Source organism: Antechinus flavipes, chromosome 1 (assembly GCF_016432865.1).
Source record: "Antechinus flavipes isolate AdamAnt ecotype Samford, QLD, Australia chromosome 1, AdamAnt_v2, whole genome shotgun sequence".
NCBI classification, from domain to species: domain Eukaryota; kingdom Metazoa; phylum Chordata; class Mammalia; order Dasyuromorphia; family Dasyuridae; genus Antechinus; species Antechinus flavipes.
Window position 1 is genome coordinate 150,296,972 of NC_067398.1, and position 15,064 is coordinate 150,312,035.

Sequence of the window (15,064 nt, forward strand, 5' to 3'; positions counted from 1 at the left end):
AGTTTCATAATTCACAGATCTATGAAATAATAGAGGCTTCATTTTTTCTGAGTACTTATTGTTAGACCTATACCACATGCCAGAAACAACGAGAATGTGATTCATATGCCAGAGATGAGCAAGGGAAATTTAATTGGAATGATGAGTCTGTGTGCACAAAATGAGATATATTTAAGATAAGAGGAAGAGAGTACTGGATAAGATTAATAAACAGTGGTTTGTACATCTCATACCTTTTATACCTTTCTAAATATTTTTATATGCATTTTCTCATTTGATCTTCTGAACAATCCATGAAGCAAAAATGTCAGCAATTATTATGATTTTGCAGGAAACTGAAGCTCAGTGAGGTTGAACAGCCTACTACTCACTCCACAGGCCTACTAATTAATTAGCACAGCCAGAACAAGAACCCAGATCTTCCACAACAGTGTTCCCTATGGAACGTTGCGTATATTTATAAGGTATTAGATTAGGAACTAAGAAAATAATTGCTAGTGGGCTTTGAATTGGTCCTGCTGTTCTAAAAAGTAGTTTAAAATTATGCTAAGAAAGCAAATAAAATGCCCATGTGCTTTAAACTAGAGATACTGTTATAAGGCAGTATGCATGAGAATATTAATAGCAGAAAATTTTGTGATAGCTAATGATTCAAAACTAAGATGGATGCTTATCAAGATGGGAAATGGCTGAACATGAAATTGTACATTAATGTTACTGTGCATAAGAAACAATGAATATAAAGCAAGGAAAGAAGAGAAGCAGTGGAAACTTAAAAAGGTAGAGTAAGCAAAATCAGAGGGGAAAGTATATGTACAGTAATACAAATGAAAATTTTAAAATAAGCCAAATAATATGCAAATATGATGACTCTGGTTATTACCATGGGAAGCAACATTGCTTATATTACTGTGTATCTGTGTTTCATTTTTTCTTAAAAAGAATGGTTTGCTTTTTAAGAGAAAGGGGAAGAATTATTCAGAAATGAAAATGATGATAAAAACAATTTATCAACATTAAATTTATCACAATTATTCTTTTATCATCAGATTGGACCTTTTATCATTAGACTGGATGGTTACATAATCCAGTCATACAAGTCATATAGATCTTCTCTATAATATCGCTAAAAAATTGTTTATTAAGTTTCTACTTGAATACCTCAAGTTATAGAAATGTATAATTTCTTACAAGGCAGACCACTTAATTGTTAAAAAAAAATCTTTGTATTGAAATGAAGTTGGACTAAAATGTTAATTGCCACCTATTACTCCTAGTTCTTTTTTCTAAAACTTTGTAAAGCTAGATCTTATTGATGAATATTCATCAGGAAGTTGAAGACAGCCTGACAGCCTTGCTGTCTCCTATCCCTAAAGTATTTACCAAAGAAAGTATGACAGACCTTCAGGTATTTTAAGTCAGTGATTCTGTATTGTGCCTGTTAAATAATCCATGTATCATGTTATTTGAAGCTGTAGCTTCAATCTGGTTTGAAGTGGAAGGCATTCATTTTTTAAAAGATGCTAAAGATTTTTGTCCATTGTGTTCCTCCTTCAGTGTGTCCACTTTTGGCTCACGGACATATTTGCAACCAATGGATACCCGGCAGTATTTATACTGTCTGAAGCCCAAGCCTGAATTTGCAGAAAAAGCTGGAATTATTAAAGGAGTAACAGTAATTGGAAAATTAGATATAGTGTGGAAAACAAACTTGGGTGAGAGAGGAAGACTGCAGACCAGCCAACTGCAAAGAATGGTGAGAACTTTTTTTTTTAATGTCAAACTTTCCTTTTGTTAAATAAGTCTTATTTACATTTATCATTAAATAAGAGAACAGCATCATTATAGAGGACAACATGCAAAAGACTATCTTACAGCTCTTTTAGAAATTACTTCATTGTTTACAAAGCAAATAAGTTAAAACAAGTTAAAGCAGGCTTGAGTTCTTATATTTAAAAAATGTGGAAATGATGTTTTTTCTATTTTCTGTGGCTCCTGCTTCAAAGATAAGGACTACCATCCAGGTCTCTGTCCCCTTCAGATTATTAAGACTGCCTGATAGAAAAATTTCCTTGTTCTAAATTGCCAGAATAAAATAGTCACTCTCCATGCTGGATTAGTCATTTCAGAAGGAAAGATACACATTATTTAATCAGTTATTATTTTTTCCCTAAGAAGAAATAATTTGCTGAGCCAGTCAGACTACTAGAAAATTGATTTTATGCCTCCCTTCTTTAGAGAATTGGAAGAATGTGGGTATGAAATACTGCATATACAGTCATATTTTGTTGATAAAATTGCTTTTTTTCAAAAAAAGTTCTGGGTTACAAGGCATGATTATTGGACTATAGAGGAAGGGGGAGGGGAGAAATATTTAAGATAAAAGTGATATAAAGACAAAATAAACCAATAAAAATGTAAAAATTAATGACAATTTAAAAATTGAGTTAATTGGCATTAGCTGTCACTTCATCTTCTTTTATTCCACAATATTTCACATCAGTACTTTAATCTTGATGCTTCTATAGTCACTGCTAATATATCTGAAAAACCATGGTTTCCCCTCTCAGTTGTTTGAAAGTGGTAAGTATAGTGGTTTCTTCTTCCTGGTATGTTTATTGAGCACATGGAGGCCATAACACTTCTGGGAGCCTTCCTAAAACTCAGTGCCATCTTCACTTTGAACCCTCAGCCAACCCATTTGCCAAGTTCTTCCTGTTTGGCCAAAGAACAATTATAGCAAAAAGAAGTAACTTCTGGGCCCCTTTTCTCATTATTAAGATAGCAATGTCACAAAGAGTAGAGATGAAGAACCAACAGAAGAGGAATGACTTAAACATTTAGAACTTCCATCTAAGAGAATGCCATTCGTGAGACATAAACTCTGTATAACTCGGGCCATATCCTTTTTTTCCTTGGTACTTTGATTGTGATGAACTAACAATATTCTTTATTAAATAAAATTCTGAGTATTTTTTCCTTTTCCCACAGGCCCCAGGTTACGGTGATGTTAGGTTGTCTTTGGAAGCAATCCCAGATACTGTAAATCTTGAAGAACCTTTTCATATTACTTGTAAAATAACAAACTGCAGGTAATGTCCACGTTCTGGCTTTTTACTCCTCAAAATATGTTTTTTATTTGGAAAATGTCTCTATCCTCTTAAGTATGGTTTTGGCAGATATCCTCTGTTTTATTCAGTAATATTGAATTTTATGAACTTGGGCAACTGAGAACATGATATTCTCTCAAATAGTTAAAGAGCAGCATACCTAAAAAATACAATAGTAAAGCAATGAGATGCTGTACTTCAAACTCTTTGTAATGCCTTACATTTTTATATCATCATCCATCCTCTGTATCCTGAAAGTTAAAAACTGGAGTGCCTTGGTTTCCTCAATTATAAAATAGAATTGATAGTAATAGCAATTACCTCACAGGATCAAATAAGATATTTTGTAAAGCTTAATACAGTGCTTGGCAAGGAGTATGTGTTTTAATAAATGCTTCTTTCCTCCTTCTTTTCCTTCCCACAAGGCAAAGGGGAAGGAGAAAATGAAAATGGATGGGGAAATATTTTGAAAAGCCTTGGTGCTAAAGTAGTTCAAAGTGACAGTATTTGTTGTTAATTCTGTGAAGATAGTTGGGCAATTGTTCATTAGTGGATGACATTCCTAACATTCAGAAACAGAAATCTTCTACAAACATCCCAAAACCTCCCCATCCCCAGTCTGGACTTTTATAGCACTGTAAAGGTGTATATCTCAGACAGTGGAGGAACTATGAAAGTCATTAGTTTTACTTTCTTTCAGAATCACTATCTTAACTGAATGTGATTCAGTAATAACATTTCTCTTAAAATCATTCATCTAATGTATTAGGATATTATATCCTACTTGGTCATGAAAATTAAGTTTTAAACAACTATTATTTATAAAAGCACATAATAAAGCCATTTAGATCGAAACTTTAGTGCAATATTGCAAGCAGTAGGATTTTTAGATGAAATATTAATAATGATCAAATCTGAACATAATCCTATGATCCTTCATTTCTGGGCAGATCCTTTCATGTATCTGCACGTCTATAAACCCTATCACTACAAATCATAGTCAAAGAATTGGATTAAACATCAAAATGGCTTTTGGAACAGAACCAGATTACCCTTTTTATTTCTTACAAAGAGAATTTAATAGAAACAGAAGAGCTAGAAAGCAGCAGGATTAGGCAAGAATTCTGAATACCTTCCAGAGCAAGAACAACACTTTGAACAAGAGACAACTAGCACCAGGAGTTCAGTGCTGGAATTAAAAACCAGAAAGTCCAATATCCAGATAGACAATTGCTTTAAATGCCATTTTAAATCTTGGAATCAAGAAAAAGTGAAGATAATAGCAACTTGTATCTCAGAGATAAAGGAGAAAAAGAGACATGAAGGGTAAAGGAGAGAATTCAAACTTGTCCTTTTACAAAGTCATTACATTTACAAACTGGTATGTGAGCATAGAATGTAAAACTTCATATGAAACCAAGCAACAATACTTAGTCAAAACCGATAAATTGCTATTTACTTCTGTGAGTTGTTTTCCTTTCTGTTTCTGGGAAGGAATTTTATTAAACAAAAATTAACAGGAGTACTAATTGAAACTGAAGAAATATGCTACTGTAAGCTTTTCTGAAGGAACTAGATTTATTCCTGCTTTTTCTGATCTCTCTAGCAGTGAAAGGACCATGGACCTGGTTTTGGAAATGTGCAATACAAATTCTATCCACTGGTGTGGAGTTTCAGGAAGGCAGCTTGGAAAACTGAACCCCAGTTCATCTCTTTATCTTGCCCTCACGCTGCTTTCTTCTGTACAGGGACTGCAAGTATGTGACTTTTTTCTTTTTCAATAATATCAGCTTTGTAGGCATAACATTCACCTTCAAATCGTAATCTAGACTTTTGAGTGCCACTTATATCAAGTTTTATTCATAATAATTCAGCTCTCTATATGCTTAACCAATTAATGAAAACTGCTATCTTTCTTTTTCTTTTTCTCCCATCAGAGTGTCTCTGGCTTACGATTAACAGACACATTCTTGAAGAGAACATATGAATATGATGATATTGCCCAAGTCTGTGTGGTGTCATCAACCATTCAAGTAGAAGGCTAAAGATTAAGTCTTTTGTCTTTTTGATTTATATGGCATTTCTTTATACAACCTTTTTCTATTCTTTTTGTTTATAATCTGGATGTTAAAAATGTTTTAACCATCAGGTTGTATTAGGAATGTAAGCACATCACAAGCAATTTTATTATTATTTAAATTTCTTCCTTGAGATAGTTTTAAGATTTTGGATATTCTAAACATTCTATGTTATATTTTAAAGGGAGCTCTCTCCTGACTTTATCTTCTTCAAGACAATAAATTATAATTCTATACATCTATATTTTCTGCAGTATTACCTCATTTGAACTCAGTGTGGGTAGTCACCAAAGTCCCTTCCTTCATTTGTCAGGTTAGCACTTGAAAATGATGGGGCCTCACTAATAATGCAGCTGTCATTCTACATTCAACTCTAGTGGCAATCTAGGTAATAGAATGCTTTTACTTAGAAGGTTTGTGGAATTCTATCTATCCTAGCTTGTATAAAGAATGCATAGTTGTTCTATTTAGCCTTCTTCTCCCTCTCTCCATCCCCACTCTCACCCTCAGCTTTTCAGAGTAAACAATTCTGAAGGACAATGTTAAGAATAACTGAGGCCAGTCTCCCTCATTTAATCTGTGATATTTACTACCTACATGTACAAGTGCTTGTCCAGTAGGCTTAGAAATTACTGGGAATGTCAAAGTGCATCATGTTTAAAACACATGAAGCTTTCCTTTTTTCTCCTGATATTAACAGTTTTATATTTGCCATAACAGCATGGTCAGAATTGGTCAAGTTCCCACAGTTATTCCTCCCACAATTGGACCATGTTATAACTATGTGATAACTCAGTCATCTTATTACTAAATAAGGAATCTAATGGAATTTTCCTGCCTCTCAAAGCCAGGAAATGATTTGCTGCAACCTAAAATCTACCCCACTTGCTGTGATTATTTTCAATGTTCGGACGTTGGTATCTCTTGTGTTTGAAGTTTAAGTGCTTCTTGTATTTATTTTCTCGATAAATTGCCCCTTCGTTACATTTTATCCAAATTTGCTTATCACTATCACGCAGCCAAAGAAAATGCTGAATATACAGTGATATGAAGCTTTTTGTGAAATAATAATAAAGTCATTTGAATTGTGTCAGCATAATAAAAGCTCATAAACCATTATGTAAAAAGTAATACTAATTTGGCAAGCTGAAATAATTAAAAACTTAGACTATACATGCAATTTTAGTGTGACTTAAATAATTTAAAAACATCCATTTATTTTAAATGCATTAGTATTTATTAATTACCATGACAAACTGTCGTTGACCTAAAATGAAAGTGACTTCAGAACATGGTTAGCTACTTTATTTGGAATAAACTGTATGAAACGTCCTCGGTGTAAAATAAAGTGCAATTAGTTAAATTATAAAATGTCTTTTTCTTTTTCTTCCTCAGTGATTTAAGATGCATTAAATGACAGCAAAACCATGTAGCCAGTATAATTGGCACGTTAGTTTTTCATCATACATTTACTCATGGAGGACCCTTCTATTTTTCCCAGATTCAAATGGAAAAGCATTTAATGTGTGGTGTTCACTTGGGAGTTGCTACATTGTTTGGTTTCAGGATTATAAAACCTCTTCTGTTAATATACAAGTAATTGGACCCTCGCACAGTTTATACTTTCACTTGTAATGTAACCCTGTAACATTAGATAATGCCATTAGTTAGAAAAGACGAGTACTTGTATTACACATTGTAAAATATAAGTATGAAGTTAATTCTTTGCTGCATGGTACATGGAGTGAACATTGTCACCTAAGCACAAGTCAAGGATTACATATATGACGTCTTAATATAACCATAACAGCAGAAATTCTACTTAATGAAGTTGAGAAACTTTTTCTGAATCTTCTACATCAGTAGAGGGAATTAAACCTGAGACTCCTGAAAATCCCTACATCAGTGATATCACAATTCTGGACACACACCCCTGTCTTGCCTTTAAAAAATTTTTTTAAATTAACCTTAAATTGAATAAATAGTATAAATTGATCAGAACTGGTCCCCAAAATTGGGATTGTTTTTGCAACCTTGAAGAAAAGGCAGAAGAAAAGGTTACAAAAATTTCACTCTGTAGATCAACAAAAAAGGTTCTTCAGTGTGAATAAAGATAACAAAATATCCAGCTCCTTAACCTAATGAGGGAGAGACAGGAAATTCTTTTGTGCAGTCAAATGTCCAGATAAATCATAAATCCTGAGGAGCAGACAAAAGCTAAGACTATATGATTTATATACCAAATTGGCTGTGTTTAAGAAAATGAAAAAAGATCTTTTGAAGTCAAGGAGAGTTAAAAGCAGGAAGTAGAAATAGTGCCATCAACCAAATGCCCTTGCACTTTGCATAAAACAAAGGTGATAGATGGAAACCACTTTAACACAGAACAGCATATTTTGACCACAGACACCAGAGAATAAAGAAATTAGGTTTTCAAAATATTTTTAATGTGCTTGAAGAGTAACTACATCGATAGATCTAATGTCAACAGTTGATATTTGCAAGGATGATTAGTTATTCATTAAAATCAAATCGAATTCTGGCAAGAGGCCAGAGTTGAGCTGCAAGGGTATCTTGAAGGCTAATAAGGTTTCATGTGAGTTAATTGGGAGCATACCTGGAGTACAAAGAGTCTGGCCTTGAGCTCATAAGATGTATTGGTCTGGGTAAAATACTTGAGGCCAGCGAGTAATCGCCAACCTCTTTCAGTGTCTCACATACAAATATATTAGGGCTCACTATGGCAACTTTAGTTATTCCTGTCCTTCCCTTTCCCACTATCGTCTTCCCTGCCAGATAGGACTATGGCTTTATACTTACTCCCCCTGCTTCATGAAGCCTAACTCTTAAAATATTTTGTTTAACTGCAAAAAAACCTTTGACAACCATAATATAAGAAAAATCTGGGCTGAGACCTTTGGGAAGATGGGTGGTAGCAGATTTTCTGCCACCATAATCATAGTACATTTCTTCTGATAGAGAGCTTAGTAGTCATAGCACCTCCAGGATGTTCCCTACCCCTATCCGGATGGGGTGAAGTCAGATGAATAGATGGCGCAGTGTTTGCCACAGAGCAGATCACCAGCTGCGCAAAGAACATCTCTGAACCAATGGAGAAGCCAAAAGGAATGAACAGTGATAACATCAAGTTGGGTGCATTGCATTAGGCTAAATTGTTTCCTAGTGTATCTAGCACATATTAGGTGCTTGATAAATGTCAAGTTAGAAGAAAAACCTTGCATTATCTTTAGCATGCCTTCCCTCTTCCTCCCCCCAAAAAGGAACACAGAAAACTATTGGCTCTGAGAGATTAGAAAAAAAGAGATAGGGTTGACTGGGAGATAAGGAAAGGAGGGAAGAAATTAACCTTGTGATTAACACCAGATCACAAAGTTGCACTGAAAAGCTGATTTTCTGCAATCCCTTCTTCAGAAATGAGAAGTTGGATGGAGGAAGTAGGAATTTGGGATTGGCAACTGGGATACTCCAAAATGAACTAAAAGAATGAAAATGAGAAACTACTGGCATTGATAGAATATCTGAAAAACACTGATAAATGAAAAAAGGAAATGAAGAGCTTTGTGATTTTCTCACAAGTCCCCTCTCATAAGACTTGTGAGATTTATGTATTGACCCTATTTATAACACTACTGACCTACCTGGATTCAAGTAGCAACCTACAGACATCAGCAAATGTCTGGCTGGAAAAGGATATAACACATAAACCAGACTATATTTGAAACATGAAATGTAGAAAGAACTTAAACAAAAGCCTGATACATTGTATAGCTCCCCTGTGAAGGGTCTCTAGAAGAACAAGGGTAAAATGTCACAGGATAAAAGAAGGCATAGTTGGGCTGTGATCTGTACCAATGGCCTGAATCAAGGATGAGATCACAGATAAACTGATAAACTGATGTCTAGTGGCTTACTGTACAAGCCACATAATCTGAGGTCAACACGGGATTAAAACCCAGCCTAGTGCACTTTTAGCCACAGGCCTCTTTAGTATTCTCATTAACACCTTTACTCCTCTGGTTGTCCTACATGGAGCGGATCACTTGTAATATTTCCAGTAGATGACGGTTAAATTTTGTATTTGACAGAGGCTTAAAAACAGAAGGTTAGTGTGACAAATTAAGCATAAGGAAGCAAATGATTGTATGAGCAAGCAATGTTAGTCACAGTCGGATATCATTTGTGATCCATCATAAAATTTCTGAGATCAAAAAACCAATGTTTATTAGAACATAATTAAATACACTTAGAAAACCCTCAAGTCCAAGCCACTGATTTATTTGAACCTAATGTCCATACTGACCCATGTTAAGGGTTTTTGTTTTGTTTTCTATTTTGCCTGTGATGAGGTTTCCAGTGGTCAAAATTGTGCTAGTTAAATGATACCTTTACATAGCTGACTTATGTATCACCACAAAAGATTTCTAAGCATATTTCATTATGCACATTCATATATATGCATATGGATGCATATTTATACAAAACACAGCTGGCCATGCAAATCCTACCAGTACCACACTGTGGGCAAGATTCCCTAAGGGCTATTTCGGAGAAAATCTGGGCATCCCACCCCCAATTTCATTTTTGGCATCTACCTCTTTCCTCTCAATCTCCATTCCTCTCCCCTTCCCTACCCAGCTCTTTGACATTGGTTTTTTTTCCCTCTAAATTACTCCAAGCTTTCCTTTTCACCAGTTCCTAGTTTATTTCTCACCCATTACCATGAATAATACTAAATTAGCTGACACTAGTAACTATGGTCTGGATCCTCTGACATGAACAAGCAATGCCAGAAGGGAACTCGCTGAGAGTAAGGGCGAGGGTGAGCTGTGTTAGCCCTGGCTCCATGCTGCTCAGGTGCAAATACGGTGCTTCTGGGACATAGAGCAAAAGATGTCTGACCAGAAGGTCAAAGGAATAAGGTGGCCTCACCCCTGTCCCCACAAAGGGATTCTGAGCCAAAGCCCTCCCCAACAAACAGCCTAGTGTTCAGTTAATATTTCCTTCTGTGAAGAGGCCCTGACACAATACTAATACACAGGATAGAGACTGAAAATAGAATCTTGTCAACCGTTATGTTGGTATCCTAGTTAATAAGGCTATTAAATATTCAGTTACAAAGAAATCACTCTACGTACGTACAATGATATGTTCAAGTCTGTGACTGGTAAATCTATTTTCTAAACAGATTTATTCTTAAAGAAACACACCCAGGGTTTTCTCTTCATCTCATTTCCAAGCAGCAGAGTTAAAATGGTGCCCGTTCTTTCTATCTTTCTTTCTTTCTTTTTTTCTATCTTTCTTTCTTTACCCCCTCCCACCCCCCAACTAACTACAGCAAACATGTCAGGCCTATAAAACCATTCACATTGTAGTTCTAGGAGAAGAGTCTCCCAACAAGTCAGGAGTGCTCTTCGGTGCTGCTGCTGAAGGATCTACTCCGGACGTGATTTCTCAGCTGCTCAATAAGCTCAGGATTCTGCTGCTGTATCTGCTGAGCAAACTGCTGTCCCCTGCAGCAAACAGAAAGGGGGCAATGAGAGCGGGGAAAATAATCATAAGATATGGGATACAGGTAAAAGAGATAGGAAACTTGGTTATGAAGAATGTACCTGGCCATGCAAATGCTACCAGTACCACACTGCAGGTACTAGGCTGGCCTTCCTGAGGCTCCTAGCCATAGGACATTCCAGCACCCCATTGCATGCATCTTCCCAGGCCTGATACTCTCCTTATCTCTTCCTCCTGGCTTCCCTGACTTCCTTCAAGTCTCAGCTAACATCCCATCTTCTGCAAAAAAGCTTTTCTCCATCTCGCTTAATGTTAATGATTTCCTGCAAAACACTGGAAAGGGATTCCTTTAAATGTGACACTTACGCTTGGATGAGGCTGGACAGATCAGTTAGGCCTCCAACCCCAGCAGCAGGACCCCCAATGGCATTTGTCATCATTCCAGACATGCTAGAATATGCAAAAGATAAGTTATAAGGATGGTTATGCCTTCTTAACAAACCAGTTAATAAGGTTTGATGCTTAGAGAGAGTAGGGTGTACCCTAGCATAGAGATCAGGCCCATTATAGGACTGGAGGTAAATAATTTTGATTGAGAGCTCCCCAAAAAAAGTTGAGTTAAAAGTAATCTCTAGCATCTCCGTTAAGTTCTTACTCTTTGAGATGTGTAGCTAACCCCCAAGTATGAAGATGACATAGAACATGCTTTGTTTCTCTCTATATATCTGTCTCTCTCGGTTTCTGTCTGTCTCTCTCTCTCAATTGAACATTTAAATAACTTACAGTTGTTGAACTTGAGGATTCTGCATTAAACTTGCCGCCTGGAATAGACAGGAAATCATTTCCATTAAGGTGGTTAGTATTTACACAAGCACATTTTTAAAAGTAGGGTAGGGGTAGGAAGCATAAAGCATGCATCTATATCTTGTGGAATTTGATTATAATGTGCAAGATAAGTGAGTGTGGAAAGAAAGATAAGATACTGAGAAAATGGCACTGAGGAATTATGTTCCAAGGGCAGAGAGATTTCAGATAACACTATCATGCTCCAATGATGGCAGTTACTTCATTGACTAAGAGCTTGAGTCAAAAGGAATGAGAACAAATTAAAGATATGATCCAAAAATCCCTTTCCAGTAAAAAAAAAAAAGTGGCCCATTTGCCAATAAGAAGGGAGAGGGGCTCAGTAGGACCTAAAGGTTTTATTCCTTTTTCCTAAGCATTTAGATCTGAATGCTTATTCAAAAAAAACCATCCCATGTTTTGTTTTGGATAAATGCCTGTTTTCTGCTTGGTACACTGGCAAAGGTTTCAAAAATATTTATTATTTATAGCTGTCAATCTGTAGAAGCACTAAATGAGAAGTGCTGACAAAAATTCCCTTTTGCTTTATTACCAGAACGGTATAAAAGGAATGCCAAGTGTTATCCCTGATCAAGGATCTTAAATTAGGCTTCAGCAATTAACCCTAAAAATGAGCAACATAATCCAAAGTCCAGAATGAGCTCCATTTATGTACAAAAATGTCAGAACCAATCAGCAAAGTGTAAACCTTCCCACTTCTTATTGTTGGCAGGGTAAATTGGGAAAAGTCTTGGGGATGCTGAAATTGCATATTCAAAAGGTTAAATTGCCTGCCCATGCATTGCAAATAGGTGCTTTAAGTGGAAAGGAGAAAGGAAGGGGGAGAAAAGGAAGATAAGAAAACCACTGTGGTAAAAAGCTTTAGACTTCCTAAGGTAGCTTCCATAAGGCCAGTATTTACTTTCACTCATCATATCATACTTTATTGAAGCACTCACAGTTATAGAAGAAATCAAGCAAGTTTACTCACCATGCTAATGAAGGCTGGATTGTTGATCAAACTAGCCATGTCAAAGCTTAGTCCTGTACCCGTCTGTAATGAAAGTATGCCCCAAAATCACTCTACCCCATTAAAGTTTCATACAAAGTATAGATATGTCAAAGAAAAATATTCCAGTGATCTATCATGAAAACTTACAGGACTGGCCACCTCCCTTAATTTCTGTTCTGCTATTTTCAAATTAGACTTATAAGAATCGTTTTCTGGGTCAAGATCCAGTGCTTTCTGATAACTTGTAATTGCTTCTTCATATTTATTCATAGCAGTAAGGGCCAGCCTGAGGAAAAGAAAAAAAAAAATCAGGGTAGAAATATAACATAATTCTTTTTTTAATTTTTAATTTTTATTAATTTTAATTTTAAATGTTTAAAAATGACAATACATCACCAAGGTTTCTCTGGGGAGGGGGCTAAGAAAATGGATTACATCTATGAGTTCACTGGAACTGGGGACTCCAGGGTTAAGAACTTCCCTTTACCAATGCAGGTTGTCATCTTCTCTACAATTTATAATCTTAGACAATTTCCTGGAGCACTGAAATTAAGTGACTGCCTAGAGCCACACAGCTAACCTATATTAGAGGAATAATTGAAATCCCCTCTTCCTCAACAGTTCCCCAACCACTATACCACCTTGCCTCTCATAATATCCAGTCCATATTAGAATTGAACCCCACAGTGAAATTCACTGTAACAAATCTAATTGGAGAGAAGAATTCCAGGGCTGCAAGAACTTGCGGTCTAGCTCTTGGCCACTGAGGTGTCATGTTTGGCAGACATCATCTCATCTGTCTCTTTATTTTTAAGAGTGGTACTCTGAATATTTTGCTTTATGAATATCTAAATTAAGCTCTGCAAACACCACAGTTGATTTAGATCCTTTTAATTACACAGTTCCGGTATGCTAAGCAATTTCCTGGGATAGACTTTTTAAGGACTCAGGACTCACTTCCTTCTTAGCAGCCGAGGGAACAAATAAAACTCTGTAGGCTTGTTTAAAAAAAGGAACTTGAGTTGTGGAACACACCCAGCATTCTCTCTATTCCATCCCCATAAACCATGTCCCTAAGCACGTGTTTATCCCATTTCAGTGCCCAGCTCCACCTAGTCAGAATCCTTTTATTGGATAATCATTGGAATCCTACTGAAAAACAAGGGCCAACAACAGGCGCTAAGCTGGGCTGTTTGTTGATTTTGTTTTAAAATAAGACTAATTCCATTCTAGCCTTATTGGCCCACCAGAGCCTTTTTGCCATTTGGACAAACTTCAGTGCTCACTTAATACAGTTAATTATTCATAGTGCCAGAAGGATTAGCATTAGAAGCAAAAAGCTATTTTCTATTAATGTGCCAGTATAAAGAGACCAGAGACCCTAATTTTAATTCTCACACCCACAAATCCACAGGGACTTAGGTCATTTCTTTTTCCCTTCCCTCAACTATATTAAGTCTCCACATCAGTTCAGGGAATAAAATGTTAAGTGACAAATGAAGAATCATGTATATAAGAGCAGCAGGGAATGCCAAGACTGATTTGAACATCCCTCTAGAGAGCTTACCCCATTCTCCCATAGGCTTTGCTGTACTTGGAATCGATTTCTATTGCTCTCTCACAATCCTTTATTGCGTCCGAGTAGTGACCTAGTTTGCTTTGGGCAGCAGCCCTAAAAGGAAAGAGAGGGAAGAAAGAACAGAGACAAACAGATAGAAAGGGAGAGGGAGAAGGAGGGAAGGAGGCAGACAGAAAGGGAAAGAAGGAAGAAAAGAGGAGATGACAGGAGAAGAGGGGAGGGCAGGGGAGACAGGCAGAAAGAAAAAAAAGGGGGGAGAGAAGAAGAGAAGGGGGAAGGAGGGGGGGAAGGGAGGGAGGGAAAAGGAGGGAAGGGGAGAGGGGGAGAGAGAAAAGAGAAATAAAAATGTTTATCGCCATCCTGAGAGACAGAGATTTGGATCTTCAGAATCTCACAGGTGGAGAGAGCTAACTTTTTTTTTTTTTTTAACAGCAAAGTATAGTTTTTCCTGTCCCAAACTGGCAATAAAATTAGAAATAAAATAATTCTAGGAGCCTTGTGCTGTTAAACAACCATATCAATTGTAAAAACCCACACACCAAATTTTAAAATGCTGCTATTTCATTTTTAAGGAAGCTGCGGTGTTTTTACCCCAAGGGTGTCAAAGATCCAAAAGGTCCTATGAGGACACAAATACTGAGAAAAGGAACCCAGAGGGCAGCAGAGAGCCACATCTAGCTACTTGGGCGGCAGGCACAGCCCTAGGGATGCACACGTTTAGCCCACAAGCCGAGATGCGCGGCTCATAGTCCATACTCCGAGACTGATCATCAGATGGTGAGATGAACAGCCATCAGACCAGAAGAGCAGGCACAAAGGTTGGGTCCTAGAAGCTGGAAACATAATGCTACAAAGGGAGAAGCGGTTTGAAATGACCATGCCAGGCAGAAAACCCGGAGATAAAAGCCCAAAG

The 15,064-nt window shown here is 36.7% G+C and overlaps 2 protein-coding genes across 8 annotated transcripts in view; one reads left to right on the forward strand and one right to left on the reverse strand.

Moving 5' to 3' along the window:
- Positions 1-6,559, forward strand: part of TRAPPC13 (trafficking protein particle complex subunit 13) — a 36,906-nt gene extending 30,347 nt beyond the window's left edge. For 2 of the 4 annotated variants that reach the window (XM_051991296.1, XM_051991306.1), the window contains 4 exons: positions 1,558-1,756; positions 2,992-3,092; positions 4,717-4,867; positions 5,048-6,559. In XM_051991296.1, coding sequence (XP_051847256.1) covers positions 1,558-1,756; positions 2,992-3,092; positions 4,717-4,867; positions 5,048-5,155 — 559 coding nt within the window. In that variant the 3' untranslated portion in view covers positions 5,156-6,559. The remainder of the gene's footprint in view (positions 1-1,557; positions 1,757-2,991; positions 3,093-4,716; positions 4,868-5,047) is intronic. The other 2 variants (XM_051991299.1, XM_051991311.1) reach the window with 1 other exon arrangement.
- Positions 6,560-9,404: 2,845 nt separating this feature from the next.
- Positions 9,405-15,064, reverse strand: part of SGTB (small glutamine rich tetratricopeptide repeat co-chaperone beta) — a 72,063-nt gene continuing 66,403 nt past the window's right edge. For all 4 annotated transcript variants that reach the window (XM_051991337.1, XM_051991321.1, XM_051991329.1 and 1 more), the window contains 6 exons: positions 14,140-14,244; positions 12,720-12,858; positions 12,552-12,614; positions 11,501-11,538; positions 11,084-11,167; positions 9,405-10,719 (listed from right to left, as the gene is read on the reverse strand). In XM_051991337.1, coding sequence (XP_051847297.1) covers positions 10,608-10,719; positions 11,084-11,167; positions 11,501-11,538; positions 12,552-12,614; positions 12,720-12,858; positions 14,140-14,244 — 541 coding nt within the window. In that variant the 3' untranslated portion in view covers positions 9,405-10,607. The remainder of the gene's footprint in view (positions 10,720-11,083; positions 11,168-11,500; positions 11,539-12,551; positions 12,615-12,719; positions 12,859-14,139; positions 14,245-15,064) is intronic.